This window comes from Xiphophorus maculatus, chromosome 20 (assembly GCF_002775205.1).
Source record: "Xiphophorus maculatus strain JP 163 A chromosome 20, X_maculatus-5.0-male, whole genome shotgun sequence".
Classification (NCBI taxonomy): Eukaryota; Metazoa; Chordata; class Actinopteri; order Cyprinodontiformes; family Poeciliidae; genus Xiphophorus; species Xiphophorus maculatus.
Genome location: NC_036462.1, coordinates 29,434,089 through 29,451,419, shown reverse-complemented (window position 1 = coordinate 29,451,419; position 17,331 = coordinate 29,434,089). Strand labels below are relative to the sequence as shown.

At 37.3% G+C, this 17,331-nt stretch overlaps 1 protein-coding gene across 4 annotated transcripts in view; it reads left to right on the top strand.

Moving 5' to 3' along the window:
• slc2a9 (solute carrier family 2 member 9) overlaps window positions 1–16,820 on the top strand; it is a 118,696-nt gene extending 101,876 nt beyond the window's left edge. For all 4 annotated transcript variants that reach the window (XM_023324771.1, XM_023324770.1, XM_023324769.1 and 1 more), the window contains one exon: window positions 16,486–16,820. In XM_023324771.1, the coding sequence (XP_023180539.1) occupies window positions 16,486–16,725 (240 nt within the window). In that variant the 3' untranslated portion in view covers window positions 16,726–16,820. The remainder of the gene's footprint in view (window positions 1–16,485) is intronic.
• Window positions 16,821–17,331: the final 511 nt, after the last annotated feature.

Below are 17,331 nucleotides of genomic sequence, written 5' to 3'. Positions count from 1 at the left end.
AGGGAGCAGGCAAATGCAGGATTATAAGAGGAGAAAACAGCAATGAGAGAGTTAAAGGCAGGTGGTTCAATACTGGGAGTTTGAATGGTGGAACAATGGACCCGGACTAATTAACTAACAGGTTGCAAGTGTGAGGGGGGAGAGCAGAAGGCAGGCTGAGACGAGAGAGAAAGAGGGCGTGTGCGTGTGTGAGTGTGGCATACAGGCCTACGCACACACACACACACACCGTTTGTGATTACTAGTGAGGAGTAATCACAAACAGGGGAGCTGGAAAATCAAATCTAACCACAAGTAAAAGATATATACAGGATATAAGCATAACCTGACTAAAATAATTAAGACCACACTGAACTAAACTAAAATAGAAACAAGGCCGATCTAATCAAAATAAGAATAACTAAGGAGAACAAATAACAAATGTACTAAACTTTAAACACAGAAAAAACCCAATAAACCAAAATCTAAACAAAACCTGGATGAGTTACGATGATGCAGGGTTTGAAAAGCAGGTTACCAGGGAATTTTAATGAACTTAACACATAAAATTTGAGGTATCATTCAGATTCTGAACAATACAATCCTAAATCAGACAACATTTCTGATATTCATTGATTATGGATCAATTTCAGCAACAAAGCAAAGCACAAATTTCAGTTCTTCATCTGCCTTAGACACCTTTCCCAAACTCTGCCTGTAGATTTGGGGAGAGTATACTTTCTGGATTATACTAGTTTGGTCTAAAAAGATTTCTAAAGGAAATAACACCTGCTTTGTGCCCAACTTGGAATATCATCCAAGATAAAAGGTGGGCATACATAAGAAGAACAAAAACGGCTATGAAATGAGAAACTGCTAAATGAAATGTCTCTTGACCTTAATTCAGAGTTTCAGTTCACTAAATTACCAACAGATTGATCAGTAGCAAGAGGAAGCAAGAACAATATGACTGCAAATCCATGGCCAACCAAGTAGCAAGTTCATGACCTTTGTAGATTTTGACCTATAGATTAGGAAACAGATATTAGCTTCCCAGTAAAACCAAAAGAAGTAGCGTAATTTAAGGACTGCGAAGCGCACCTGAACATAGCCCACCCTCTAACTTTGGAAAAGAAAAAACAGGTACATATAATGACTGCACTTGTCTGTAAGTTGTAGGTGTCCGTATAGTAACATAAGGTATTTACATAGAACTTTTTTTTCCTTACTTTTAATGAAATAAAAACTCCAAATACTTTTTCCAAACACCTGTAACATGACTGCTTTAAAAATAAATAAATAAATAAATAAATCCAGTAGCCTATAGGGAAAAGTCATTGATTGCTATTTTCCTCCTGCAATCAGTGAATGCATCAAACAAACTACATTCGACATTCTGTTTGATGTGCTTTTCTTGCACACTTTGTGAAGCACTTTGTGATTTTATCTGTGAAAGCGACATAAAATTGTTACTTTCTTACTCACTAAAACCACCAAAACGTGTCTTCTTTGTTGTTGGAATTGAACAACCTCACTTTCCTTTTGCTCTTGGGCTTCGACACGCAGCAGTGCAGCCTTTCAAATCAAAACATGTTGGCAAAAAGCCATATATTAGCCAGGGGACAAAAGTAGAAGATTACAGTCCAGAAATTACAGTAAGAGTGCTGGACCACCCGTCATTTAACCTTAGACAGCTCTGGAAAAAACCCACTGCACTGAACCCCACTGAAAACCTCCTGGTTTTTCCACCAAATATTGATTCCTGAACTCTTCCTGAGTTAAAACATCAGTATTGTTGTTTCTAAATGAATATGAACTTGTTCTCTTTGCATTATTTCAGGTCCGAAAGCACTGGATCTTTTTGACCAATTCTTATTTTCTGCAAATAAATACTACATTTTTGCTTATAATTTCAGACATGTAGTTCATAGAATAAAAGAACAATGTTCATTTTACACAAACATATATCTGTAAAAAGTAAAATCAGAGAATGAGAGAATGAAGCTTAGAAGCAAAGGGTTAGCCTGTATGGCTCCCTGTTAGCTTGTTATTGTCAAGCAGGACAAATAAAGACGTCAACACAGCAGCACTGGGAGGAGATGATATTCCTACCATTGCACCAAATACAGGAAGAAGAATACCAGTCTCTTGGTTTAGTCCTTTTTTTTACTCCAGGCACAGAGGGCTCACTGCCCTGCTGAGGAATTAAATTTTTCTGTATGCCTGTGGTATACAAAGATGCTGCACAGTGTGAGTGGACGCTGCTTAACTCAGCGGAGTTTGGGAAGCTTCCAACAGTGTTACAACCACAGTGGAGAGGAATTAAGCCTGGGGGGTAAGTGCAGAAACAGCAGTGAGGGTGGAGGGAGGGGGGAATCCCCATTGATGTACCACCCGTGTGTAATTTTCTGTTACACAGAGCAGTAAAAGAGCCATCACAGTGGCGTAGAGTGATATTGCCTCTGCCAAACCTGACTCATGCCCACAGGAGTTCAGATGATTTCCTCAGCAAAGACTGATTACAGCTCCTCAGTTGTGTGCTGAGAACATTTTTTCAAGCGTGTCCAAGGTGACAAAAAATAAACTTGCAAGTGTTTACGAGCTATTAACTCGTTTCTTCCTTAAACACTTGCTGCAGTAAGCTTGTAAAAACTAAATAATTGACGGAGGAGCAGATGGCAACTTGGTTTATGGTTTCAATAGCGTTTCAGCACGCTGGACCTCAAGTAACTCTGCTGAGCCCTGAGCCAAAACTGGGCCTAGAAGCATGTTTTACTGAGACTTAGAAGACACATTTAGTAGATACATTTTGTGTGCTTTTTTTTTTTTTTTTGGAAATGCAGGATTATAACAGGAGAAAACAGCAATGAGAAAGTGAAAGGCAGGTGGTTCAATACTGGGTCCATGCCCAGTCTGTTTTTCAAAGCTTTAACTGCTAAACTCATTTGATAAAAACCACGGATAAGACTTTTCTGTTTAATTTAAATGTATTTTGGGATAAACATAGATAGTTAACTGAACAAAGAAAGAGAAAATGAAAAGCCAATGACAAACTACTCTTTAGAAGGAAAGTAAAACAAAACATAAAAATGAACAAAAACGTAACACCCTTTAATCATGAAGCTCAGGAAGAATATTACAAAATAAAAAATGATTTATATAATTAGGTACATAGAGATGAAGATAATTGTTTGAAACGACAAAGACCCATTTGCTGGCGAAAAAGAAATAATACATATTGCTCTTGTTTGCTACTTTTGAGACAGTAAGAATGATTAGCAACTAGGAGCCTGGATCATCCACTGCTCCTGATCTGCATTGGAAATGTGTGGAGAGGATCTATTCTCCAGTAGATGTTAGCGTTCTATAAGATAGACCAGATAACAACGCTCCTCATAATGTTTGTGGATATTCTCAGTTTCCTTCTGGTCTCTTGCTTCCTTCGCGTTTACCTTTGATCTATAAAGTGATCTTTAATGTTTTGCCAGGGGTCCTTAGTGGGCATGTTCTTCATCGCAAGTTCACAAGCTGGATCCATGTAGCTGTGACGCACTTTGAAGCTACTTTAATCATCCTTTATGGATTGGTGTCATGTCTGCTTGATCTCAGGGAGAAGGCTATAAACATAGGCTCTATAGCTTTCCAGATAATCCAAAAGACTGAACCGACAGATAAATTGTCTCTTAATATGCTATATTTTAACCTTTTTATTCATTCTTAAATGACCCACCTATTAAACACGCCATAACTGTGAAGTCGTGAAGGTAATTGCGCAATGCGACACGCATCAAAGATGTTATTGAGTTGGCGAATAGGATGAATAAGCTCGTTTTATTTGAAAACCAAACATAATTATTCGCTCTACTTCATACATACTCATTAGTCAGCCTCTTCCTCTTCCTCCTCCAGGTTGATGTCATACCCTCTACCTTTTGTTGCTGCGCAGTAGACTGACATTCTTTCTCCTAGGGAGCTTTTCATTAAGCAGATTCAACTGTGTCCTGCTCCCTTCACCTCTTTTAAATTTTCAAGCCGCCATTAAAATGGCTTTGTGCCCTCCTCCTTTTGCTGTTGCCCTTTCCCCTTTCTTTTTAACAGAACTATATTCTCCAATATAAAGTAGATCCAGTAAAAGGAGCAGTTTGTGTTTTAGTTAAACATGCTCTTCATATTTCACAATCTTACAAGTGTAGTCCTCGCACATGCCCTGACCTTAATGTGAGCATCATCCAGATGTTGATTCATACTGTTTTTATTTTTGTTTGTTTGTGTTAAAGTTGGCAAAGGTTTGTCTGAAAGTCAAATCTGAAGTCGGCTTTATCCATCATTCTGGATGGATGCGAAAGATTTTAGCCTGCAGCCTGATTGAAATTCCTAGCAGACGCCTGTGAACCTGCTTCGCATGTTTATTTATTCCCGGTTGAGTTGATCTTTTTCAATGCATCAATCTCCCTTTTGCTAATCTAATTTTGAATAGTTAGTTAAATGGCTTGTAATTCCAATTGAGGAGTTTTGATTACAACTTTTATTTTGGGTTTTTTTTTATTCATATTTTTTATTTTATTTTGCGGTGTTCATTCTTTTTTGTTTGAACATCTACAAATACCTCAATGATTGTTTTCAACAGTGAAGATTTCTACTGCTGTCAAAAATGTTGATAGTGATATTGGAGAGCCTTTTTTCCCTCTGTTTTGTTGTTGCAAAGAGTGATTTTGATCATTTTTATTCAACACTACAGATAACATGAAATGAAAAACAACCCCCCAAAAATTTATTGTTGGTATTTTATTGTCAATTGTTAATTTATGACGTAAGTGAAGTTGACACAGTGCTGCACAAAATACAAAAAAGTATAATAACTTTGTATAATATAGTAATAAATAATTCTCGTACATTTTAAGAAAAATATCTTTTATGTTTGCACAAGGGTATATAGGAAATTAAATGAAATAATCACAATAGTCTACTGGTTTTATAATAATGAGCACTTTTTATACACCTAATATACAAAAGACACAAAATATTTCCCCAAAACTGTAATTTTGGAGCTACATTGTAACTGATCCAAATTTCAGCCTAAAGTATACCATAAACAGCAGTCTGACGTTATCCAGATGGTTTGGGTGTCATATCACAGCTGTATTTATATGCTTTCAAGTGAAACGTTCTTTTAAAACCATGCCAAACTGATAAACATTTGATTCTGCGCCACTGGAAAGTGTTAATTTCTTCCTCTCCCCAGGTTTAAAGGTGAACATATTTGGTTCAAAATGCATTTTGCCATTACCAACAACTCTCAAACATGTATTTGAGGAAATTTACTCTGTTAGCCATGAATGGTGTCCTTATACTGATCTAGGCTAAACATATCTACAGGGCTCAGCTGCGTACTATTTGTTATGACCTAAAATGATACCAATTACTGGAAATACTCAGTGATACCTTCAGGCAAAGATAACATAGTCACACTTACGTGTTAATAAGATCCACTTAAAAACGAAGCTAGCAGAGCATCTTCTTAATGTGTCAGGCTCTAAATATGAGAATGTACAATTTCTACATGAATATAGGGTTTTATAATATTTGTCTTATAATTGGCCTTTGTAATAAGAATAAAAACCTTTATAAGTTCTGTATTTTTAATCGTCCTGTGAAGATTTGCAACAGTTTGCTGTTAAAGCAGAATCTGATCAAGTTTCAAGAGCTTAAATTTACATGCTGAGTTATTTTCTATTCACTCGTTACCAGTTAGTTTAGCTTCAACTTCTTGTTCTAACTTTTAGGATCCTTCATGCTCGGGCCCCCAGTATGTCTCTGACATGCTTATGCCTCAGTCTTCTCCTGGTCCACTGAGTCTGTTGATACCTAAACAGACTCGGCTTAAAATCCGTTGTTTCTGGCCATTGCACCTCAATTTTTACTTCATTTTGATTCCATTGATTATTATTTTAAAAACACAGCTAGCAATATATTTGTACAGACAGGCTTTTAAGTCATGTGAAATTTATCTTTGACCTGTTTTTCTTTTGTGACTTGTGTAGCATTTGTGATTTTAGCTTTGCAAATATAATTTACTTATTTACCCTGAAAATATCTTAGGCTAAAAAAATAAAAAAAAGCCTCCACAAAAAAGTAGTTAATTCTTAAGGATCGATACCTTGATGAATCTGATTTATAATTCAGTGTGTAGTGCATCTTTATTTATAGCTATATGTACACGTGTTTGTCACGTATGTTACATCGAACCGAATGTCCAACACGATGCGAATGTGACAGTTCCTTTATTTACAAGCGCTCCTTGGTGCCTTGAGCAAGTGTCACATGAATCAAGAGAGGATGTGAGAAGTATTTCACTCCAGGCGTTTAGCTCAGAGCATTCAGCCATATGGATTCATTTCACTCCTCACTGAGGTAAACTACAAACAACACAAGCACTCAGTGTTTCAGCCATGATTACGAGCGTAAGACCAACATGAATTTATGGAGACAGACATAAAGATTAAGCTATCTAGTAATCTGCCGTTGAGCTTTGTTTAGCAGTAAATCTGCTGTAGTTGTTGAGAAATTGAAAATTAGTTGGGGGGGGGGGTTTATACCAATTTCCATCGCTTCATGGGAAATAGAGGTGGCTCTTGCATTAGAACTAGTGATGCACCAATCAGTCCACCAGCATCCTGACATCAATCATGTCCTCCCTTTACTTCCTGATGGATTCAAAACGACGACCTCGTGGAATACATAGTAAAGTTTAAACTTTAAACTTTATTAGGTAAACCTGTTTAGTCATTTGTTGTCACAAATAGCAAATCAGCTGAAACTCAAAGCAGTCAGAGAACGTGATGTGGGAAGACGACTTGCGGAGATTTTGCAGGCATCAGAATGAGGAAGGAAGGGATTTTAGGTTGCTTTGAACATGGTGTGGTTTTGGTCACCAAAACACTTGCCATTTTTGTTCTTTTATATTCACACAAAACTGCCTCTCAAATTTACAGTGAATTAAACTAGTTGTGTTATAATTAATTAAACAATTGGTTAAAGAAGTTTGAGAATGGCAAACAAGAAGTAGCTTTTGGAGGGTCAAAGGCTATTTATGCACAAACATAAACTCCCACTCCCTTTTAACTGGAAGGACATTTTAATAGAAGAAAAACAAGTGTTGGAAAAATAAGTCAAAGCAGAACCTGAAGATGAGAGTATCCACTATTTCCTCAAGACATAGTGGATACTGATGTTGCTTTGACCTTCTGTCAAAGGCTGTTTGCCTGTTTTCTCTTCAGACCCTCAAGCTAAACCTAATTTTGTCTCTTCAGCCGTGAGTGTCGTGTGTTGAAGGTAAAGAGTGAAGTGAACTTAAAATAGCCGAAAAACAAAGTGTAAGAAACAAATTCAGACTCTGGTTTCTTAGAGAAGAGGGTTGATTCAGGTTTTTGTAATTTGTATTTTAATCCTTCCCGTTTTCAAAAGACTGATAAAACTGAAGTGAGACGGGTTCAGACCAACAAGGACAACACATAGCTGTGCTGTTCAACCACAGTAATTATATGCACTCATGTAGTGATAGGTTAGCCCCCTGCTTCTCATTGGAAAAACACATTTATGAGCACAAATATAAATTTTCAAAAGCAATTCTGTACTTCTTGAGTTGGTCTAACAGTAAATAGATGTCTCCTCCAGTTTTCACAGACAACCTACCAAGCAAAATACTTGCGAAACACAGAGAAGCCGATGAACAGCGTGGTCAACCCAACCTGAATTATACCAGCCACACGATGACTACAAAAAGTGTGTGGTCTATCTGCACCATGCTAAGTGACATTTACCCAAATATCAGCGCAGGTCAAATGTATTTATTTGAGCCTCAATTTATAATTTTGAAAAATACTAAATTCAAACTTGTACATTCAAATCTTGTTTGTAAAAATCATTGAACCAATAGACATGTCTCTAAAGAGTTCAATGGGTTTGTCAAATTGAACGTCACGTTTCTCCCAAGGGAGACAAATAACTTTGACTTTGACAGTCGTTCGGTACAGTTTGCTTGAGTACATGTAAGTAACGACCTGCAAGAGTAAAAGTCACAAAGGCAAAGAGAAGGACCCGGGAGATAAGGCTGACCAAAGTGGGTGAGGTGTGGACAAGTGTGAGAGACGAGAAGCGACAGAAGGTTATTTTTAGGCCGCCTGTGCCGCTGTTATTGCAGTATTCGTTTTGCTGTCTGCCTCGTTCAGGACCCGCTTATACTCCAAGGCACAGAGCGGGCATCCAGATCACAGCGGTGACTCACTGGTCCCTGACTTGCACCTGAAACCAGCTCTGACCCCTGTTCAGACGACACGCTCTTGCACTTTCACAACCTTATACTGACATGACAGAACGCCACAGAGGTGTCACATGGGCTTCTTGTTCGAGGGGATCCTTGAAAAGTTTAGACTAGGGATGAAGCGAAACATCTCTCAAGTACGTAGAAAAACCAATAGAAATATGAGCGGTACGCAGGTTAAGGAGGGGTTTTTTTTGCATTTATATTGAACTTTTTCATCCTTGGTCATATTTTGATGCTTTTTATCAATTTAAACTTCTACTTGCCATTTCTGTACTTACTTCTAAAACAATGGTAATGTGTTTTTTCCTCTGTATGCTGGTGAGGCCGTTCCTCAAAGTTAGATGAAGAACACCCCCATCCTCATCTTGGAGCCGCTGGCATTAATAATTTGAAGCTTATTAACTTCTTTATTGCTGCCTCAAAGATTTATTTAATCCTTTCCCCCGCCCCCTTTTTTTGTTTTGTTTTAGCATCGTTCAAACTTCCCAGGTGAAACACGATGATGAAAATCAGTTTTGGTTTTTCCTGTCAGGCTCAGTTATATAGAGCTATATAAACCCTTAGAGATTGATTTTGTTGTTGGCCTTTTGCAAAGTATTCTAACCCTGTGTTAGCAAGGTATCATTTGCTTATTCAAAGTAAATTAATAAAAACATATATAATTGTTTTTTAAAAGAATGGTTCTCAATGACAGTGAGAGCCATTGCCCTCCAAATGGATACCAAAATTACACCAAAAGTGCACCAAATACTCATCCAGGCCACAAAAGGAAATATCTCAAACATTGCAGAACTCGCCTGGTCCATGATTTAGCGAAACAAATGAGACGGCATCTGCGGAGGAGCTTCAGGGCAATTTCTGACATCAGCGCGGTTGTCAAAAATTACAACATTTACCAAAAATATCTCGATGATCCCCAACACCTTTTGAAACTATTCTTCAGACTAAAGTGAAACTCACTGGAAGGTGTGCATCCCACTGCATCTGGCATAAAACTAGCACGCCATTTTATAGAAAGACTACTATACCTACAGTAAAAGATAATGGTGGTAGTGGGCCCCCATATGGATTACAATAAAATCCCCCCCAAAAAAGAAAAAAAAGAATCAACTGGGCACACACATCGTTCAACCAGACATAAACCTTTACACATATTTTGTTTTCAAACTCCACTGAAGTTTATTTCACACTTCAGGTTGCAACAAAACACACTATAAACCATCTTTACAGTGAAACACTTTTGTGTAACTGTTTTTTTGTTGTGGTTTTGTTCATTCATCCAAACCGCTTTCCGTGCCCCACACTTTGGGAACCACTGCTTTAAAAGGAGAATATCCTGACATTAGTAGTTTGTGATTTCAAACTTATGAGCACTTGGAAAACATCAGGACAATGATTCTAAGCACACCAATAAAGTCCCCTCTAAATGTCTAAGAGAAATCAAAATTAATGTTTTGGAGTGGTCTAGTCAAAATTGGGACTTAGATCCAATTAAAATGTTGTGCTGTTACCTTAATCAGGTTGTTTATGCTCCAAAACTCTAAAGTGTGGATGAATTAAGTCAGTTCTGCAAAGTGGAGTGTGCCACACCTACTTTACAGTGATGTGAAAGAGTAAAAGCCAGTTATTGTCACTGCTTGTTGATAATTAAATAAAATCAAAATTGAAAACCTGTTTTTTTTTTACTTACGTAATGAAGTTATTTTTACCTGATTTTAACCATTATTTTATGATCTGAAACATGTTAGACTGACAAGGAAAAAACAAGACAAGTAATTTTTCAAAGCATATTTTTATTTTTATGTTTCCAAAAAGAAAAATATAATTTAAAAATAAAGTCAGTTCACCTCTAGTGTACTTTTAATGGTCTATCGTAAAAAAAGAACAACAATTATCCAGACATGGATAATGTAAATTGATGTACATTTCATGTAAATTGAATATACGCAAACACAGTTACGCGAGACTGACATAATACCCGTATGGAGATTAATCTAAATTCAGTTCAATAAATTTTGGGTTGTGTTTTCATCCGAGGTGAACATAATTTCATGGTTTAGTAGCCCTTCAGCTTCTTCCGGTTATGATAAATCGACAATATCTGCAGCAGTGCAGCAGCAGACCTTATTTCCTGCTCATTGGGGCAGATTTTGATGTTATTGCACCAAGCAACTCGGCGCATTTTGTCACACAGAAAGTTTAATCCGAAGGTCCCACAGAGATCTTACCCATTATTTATTAATTCCTTTATTTAATCATGCCTCTTTGTTTCATTCTGCAGACACAAATATTCATTTGGAAGAAAGAGGCAAGAAACAATGGGGCGATTTCTGCACAGGTTATATAAATTAGAATATAAACACCAGGCAGGCGAAGCACTTTTCTTTTTTCCTCAAGATGGAGGTGATGGCCCTTTATGCTGTGGTGGATTACTGGACCAGAACTGAGCTAAATGTGTGGCTTTGAAAGCGTTCCAAATTATAGTTCAGTGCGCAGGCGGCGAGGCATCAATCATGAAAACTAACTGGTTGACACTACAAACACCTCACAGGGAACCACACTGCTGTTATTTAGTACAGCAGTACATTTTTAACAAATGAGAGGAACACATGTCAGCGGGTACACTATTCCTGTCTGTATACAAACGGGTTATACTCAATGCAGCCTGTGATGTGACTGCTACTTTTTACTGCAATAAAAGTACAGCGGACTGTGAGGCAATTCATTTTATCAACGTATTTGACATATTATTATTTAATATGAAGTTTGGCAATATTGACAAACTCAAGAATTGTAAATAATGGGTAAAAATTGAAGAAGATACCTTCTAAAGTTTTATTTGTAAAATGTAATTAAAAAAGGCCATTTCACATATGGACATGTGGACATTTTTACTCAGCATTTAGAAGGTTTGCCATGTTTAAATGGCAGACATTTAGTTCTGTGTGCTTCTGACTTAGACATGAGGATTGACGTCACGGTGAGTTCAGTAGATCTGCCTGAGCATCTTTCACTGAAAAAAAAAAAGAAGAAAAATCATGTTTCCACTTTTAAAAAACAAAGAATACACACAAATAATTCTATTAGAGGATGGAAGCAGCTTCACATTGAGAATTTTAAGTATAACAAACAAAGATTGAAATTGATCATTTCTGAGCTACTTTAACAACAGAGGAAATAAGATGCTTGACCTCATAACACAGAAACATAATATTGGCATAGAAATTGATAGTCACAGAAACACATTAGAAAACAAGCAGTATGTTATCTTTATATATTGTTGTAAATGTTGTCTAAAATGCCAGCTGGTTAGCTGAAATGGGCATGAGGGCCGAGAGAGTCTGGACTTAAAAACTTAAAGGTTTGGTGAAAAGGTTGGTGCACAGTACAAATGCTAGTGAGGAGAGAAAGCTTCATTTAATTAATGACACTAAATAAATTGTTACCTTCTAACATCAGACTAAATGAAGACTTTAATAAATCACCTCCACATTAAATTAGACCGTAATGAAATGCTCTTACACCAAGGAGCTGTTCAAGGTTTCATGGGTATTTTGTAAGATTTATGAGTTTGTGAGGAGTAAGAACCACCATAACTATGATCCAAGGACAACATGTTTAATTTATTGTCATGTATGCAGTTTGAAATAATTATTTGATAATCCATGAAAATAGTGAATGGTCCTGTCTGGATGGTGGTGTTTTAATCTTGTGTATTTCCATCTAATCTGTTTGTCCGAGACACTGTTCAGGGCTCTGGATGGAAATAGACAAGAGACACTCACACACACCCACCCACACACACGCAGACGCAAACAAGCACCCACCCACGCAAACACACACAACTCCATTCTGTCTTCCACTGCAGCACAGAGCTCTCATCCACCGAGGATGAGTCACTGTTGCCCCAGAAACTTGTGACTGTAAATTTTCAAGCATGGACACGTAGTAGACAAGGTCATTTTTAAACGTCATCATTAGGTGGATGTCTGTAGAGAAGATTTAAGTTCTGTCTTCTCCTGCTGTGATACAAACACTTAGTCTCCTTACACTCCTCCTTACTTATGTGATCTCTTTTATTCTGTCCATTTTCACAACCGGTTCTAATTTGTTTTGCCACGTTGTTGCCTGAAAACCTGATCTTCTTCCAAAGACTTTTATAAGGGTTTTGTTGAGCTTACTGGGTACAAGACATGAATTGTCCTGGTTGTGAAGGTACTGGTAACACATCAGTTTCGTTGTTTGACTTCCTGTGAATTACCAGAAAAAAAACGACGGTTGGGTAGAACTGGTGGTAATCGAAAATTACTTGAATGTGTGACTTAAGCGAGCGCTAAGTTTAGTTACCAGCTACCAACGTAATTATCAGCTGGCTGTGTTAAAGGTAATAAATGTGTAGTTTCTGACATGAATCCATCAGTCACCCATGATGATGGATGTTGCATTTATCTTAATATCTCACCTAACAGTAAAATTTAGATATAAAAAAGAACACAAAGAAACAAGTAGCACCAACAAACTACCAAAAGGTCTTAAATTAACAAAAAAGTAAAGCTATTTTTCTTCCACTTCACAATTATGTACTTTTTGTTAGTTCATCACAACATATCCACAAAAAGGTATCAAAATGTTTGGTAATGTGACAAAACGTGAAAAGGTTCCAGCAGTGCTAATATTTCTTAATAATGTGAAGTACAGTAGTTATGCCTGTTCTGCAGCACAGGTGGGACGAGCAAAACTAAACCCCAAAATAATAAAAATCAGCACAGTGCACTTTTAAAAATCAAGGTCTGCGTTATGTTGACACTTAAGCAGCCTTGTTTTATTTTCTCAAGCAGGTCATGGCAAAAAGTTCAAAGAATATACATAGAATATATACGGTTTTTGTTGCTGTAACATTTTAAAACCATCGTAAATCTGCTAATGCCTAATCTTAACAATCGAATCTGGACTTCACATCACTGCTGATTATACATTGAGAGATTTTTACTAATGTATAAGTGTAGCATCTGATGGATACTTACATCCCTGGTTAATTATTTTGTGCGTGTGCCTCAAATTGAACCCAGCTGTTTCACTGCACCAGATCAAAGGTTTACCCAAAACGTCTGCCTAATTCTCCTCCATCTGCCGGGCTTTCAAATTATGATGACCATCACGGACAGGAAAGTGCTTTGTTTGCACAACAAGTCCTCCTTGAGGACAGCTGTTTCAGGCCCTTTACAAGTCCCCTTTTTGTTGTCAATAACTACACTGGAAACTAAAAAAAGAGCAGTAAGTAGATTTTAGGGTTCTGCGGACATTGGATCTCTATTATCAGGTTGATTGCACCATTTGAGGGCTGTTGATGTATGAGAAAAGGGATTACAGCTTGGCGAAACACTGCTGAGAGGCAGTCAAGTAGCTCTGTCTCATCTAAAATCCCTGTGACATTCCCTCCCTCCTAAAACCTTTCATCCAAACACACACACACACACACACACACCCACACACGCACACGCATAAAATCCTCTCTCTGTTTCTAAATCTCTCTCTGGGCAATCAGTCACTGTGTAAATTTTAAATCTGTCACTAATCTGTGTTATTGGCGAAACACTCTGGACAAGGTTAGCTTGGGTAACAAAATACCAATTCATTAAAACGAATACAAGGTATATACATACCAAAGTAGTTATTCCAAATCTTTGCCTCGTTTGTCAACTCCGATCCATGCTGCGGGAAAACCTTCCTCCAATCAGAAGACTTCATTTGGTGGCTGAGTCCCACCCAGTTATGGTGCCTTGATGTTGCAACTTGCTTATCATCCAATGTGAGGTTGTCAGCTAAACTTTCGTAGCTCGTAGCCATTTCTAATTATATTTATTGTAAATGTTAAAGAGTTGTCTGGTTTTTTTTTTTTTAGCAAACAAAATTATGTAAAAAAATCTAAATGTATAATGCATATTAGTTTTGAAGATGAGTTAATATACAAACCTACTTTTCTTTCTATATTATCAAATATAGAAATATCAGTATACAGATGCAGTACAAACATATTTTAGTACTGCGTCATTTATAAAAGTCATTAAATCCTGCCACAATACAGTAATAATAATTGTGTTTTTAGATGAAGTAAAAATTGTTATAAATACTAAACGTTTAAAAAACAAAAAAATTTTAAAACGATTTTAGGGGGAAAAAATGCTGGAAACTGTGATTGAGAGTAACTACACAATCTGATGTCAGCAGGGAGTAAATTCTGCCTGACAAACAGGTTAACACAAAAATGTGTTTAAATATTCAACACATCCAGTGCATTATAATGTTGTGTAAATTTTAACACATTGTGTGTTAAAATGTACACACAATGTGCGTTAAAGGTAATAACACATTTTTAGTGTTATTTTTTTAACACATCTGTTCTAAGAGAGTAGTTTGATTATTTAAATATATCTGTACATAAAAATACACCTGACCTTTTTTATCATTATTAAAAAAAACTTATGAAACAGGGCAAGCAAACATTATTTGGATTAATGTTGCTCTGCTCTGTCAAAAATGTAAGAGTAGGTCTTTTTCTCGTGTGCTTGTTTATGTGAAGCTTTTGCGTGTTTCATCTGTCTGTACATTGTCTTTCACTTGCTGGAGCAACACTATCCAGTTCATCCCACCCCGTGCTCAGGCCAGAAGTTTCATAAAGTGCCTCAAGCGAGCTCTGGGTCTACCCCAGGGTTTCCTTCCGGTGTGTGGAAAACCTCGAAAGGGGGCTTCCAAGAAGGCATCCTGATGAGATGCCTGACATACATGGAAGGACTCCTTAAGATGTCGAAGAGCTACTTCAAGCTCCTCCTGGGATGATTGACATCTTCTTCCTCTGCAAGGTAGCTGGGTCCAGCTTGCAGAAAAAGCTTATTTCAGTCAGTTGTTTTTGATACTTTATTCTTTAGGTCATGAGATACAGATACAGCAAGGGTCAAAACATGGCTGGACAAATATCAATAGCTTAGATTTTTGTGTAAGTTGTTTCTTTACCACAACATGTCTGCTTTGTCCCACCATTACTGGAGAGGAAGACTGTGCTGTATGAAATATGAAACTGTCTCCCGACTATGACAGCGCAAACTCACCGTGACATCACAGATGGTTGCAAACCATTTTATGACAAAAGGTCATAGTCTGAAAATAACGTCATCTGCAAATTTCTTTGATGATATCCTAAGGGTCTTAAACCGGAAACCTTCCTCTCCACTACTCAAACTTGAGATTTTGTCTATCAGCACCACAAAAAGGACTGGAGACAAGAAGCAGCCCTGATGGAGTCCAACACACACTGGGAACAAATTTAGCTTTGTGCGCACGGCTCCTGCGTTGGGTACACTTGGACTGGAAAGCAGCCACACACCCACGGATCCTCCACAATATTCCTAAAAAGACACGGTGATGAGCCTTCTCCAGATCCACTAAACACATGTGGACCAACTTCACTAAGATCTAGTTTACCTTTCCACAATAAAAACCACTGATCCTCTTCTGGCCTTCATGCATTGTTTCACAATCAGCAAAAAAGAAGTAATTTGAATAGAAAATGAACTTAAATATGGGGTCACGGTAGTCATCGTGATAGGAGTTCGACTTGCAATCGCTCTCTGTCGTTGTGTCCTTGGGCAAGGCACATCGCCCACCTTGCTGGTTGGTGGCGGTCAGAAGGGCCGATGCCATCGGTATATGGGTGCTTCGCTTGTGACAGACTGCCACGGGCATCTGGGGCTACAATCCATCATCAATGTGTGAAAGTGTGCATGAATGGGAAAGACTGATTTCATTGTAAAGCATCTTTGAGTGTCCTGTTAGTGCTGTATAAGTCTGATGTCATTTCAAATGTAAATTTGTCATTCTTTTTAGGTTTTCCAAAGCTTGAAACTTCAGACCACTAAATTGGTGTGCATGATAACCACCATAATCTTTGTGGAGTTGAAAAGAGCATAAAAAGCCAAGCAGTTTCAGGATCTGTCTTTGTGGATGGTAATTAAGGAAGTGGTTTAAAGAAATGCAAAACCTAAAAAAAATTTTTTTTTAAAATCTGTACTACATGTCACATTTAGTTGGCTCATCTCAAGTTTAACTGATTTGATGCAGTCGTTCATGAGCTAAAATAGTCTAAAAATGATTTGTTCTCATCTGTGCATCTTTTTCTGTTTCTGCAGGAAAAGCTGCAGTCATTTGCCTTCCTGGTGTTTGTGGCTGTCTGCACCCTGGGATCCATCTACCTCTGCGTTGTCCTCCCTGAAACCAAAAACAAAACCTTCATGGACATCAGCCAGAGCTTCGCTAAAATCAACAAAATGCCAGAGCTTTCACCTGGCCAGGAGATGGAACTGGTCCTGTCCATTGCGCCCGAGAGCGAGAAAGCGGCAGATGTCCAAAATACGGAGATTTCCTTATGAGCTAACGAGCGACACTAATTATAGAAAAAAACTTATATATATATAAGTTTTTTTATATAACAGAAAAACTTATATATATATATAAGAGGATATAAGAGGGAAATGTTTTCATATATTTATTTGATTGTTTTTCTTAATGAAGTTGAAATGTGTACTGTTTGTATGTTTTGTAGGACTAGGATATTCAAAAAAACTACAGTATTACAAAACTTTTTCTACATCTTAATAGACGAGGTAGACCAAATGATCTGTTTCTGTTTATTGATAAAGATTCACGAGGTCATCCAAATTTTGTCATTTCCATACACAGGTGCATTTGGAGACATCGCATATTCACTTCCAAAGTAAAACATGAAGGAACATGTATAAGACTCTTCTACAGAAAGGGAGGAACCAAGAACATCGGGCTGTTTAAAGAAAGAAGTGTCTGAATGTTCCTCTTCATAAATTTGCTGTGTAGTCTGAAATTGAATAAATGTTTAGTTTTCTTGAGAAACAGTCAACGAATGTTTGGTTTTTGAACTGATTTGGAGAACTTAATTAGAAAAAAAACTGTCTAAAATTTAGATTGGTCAAGATGTAGGTAAATAACAAATAACCTTCTGC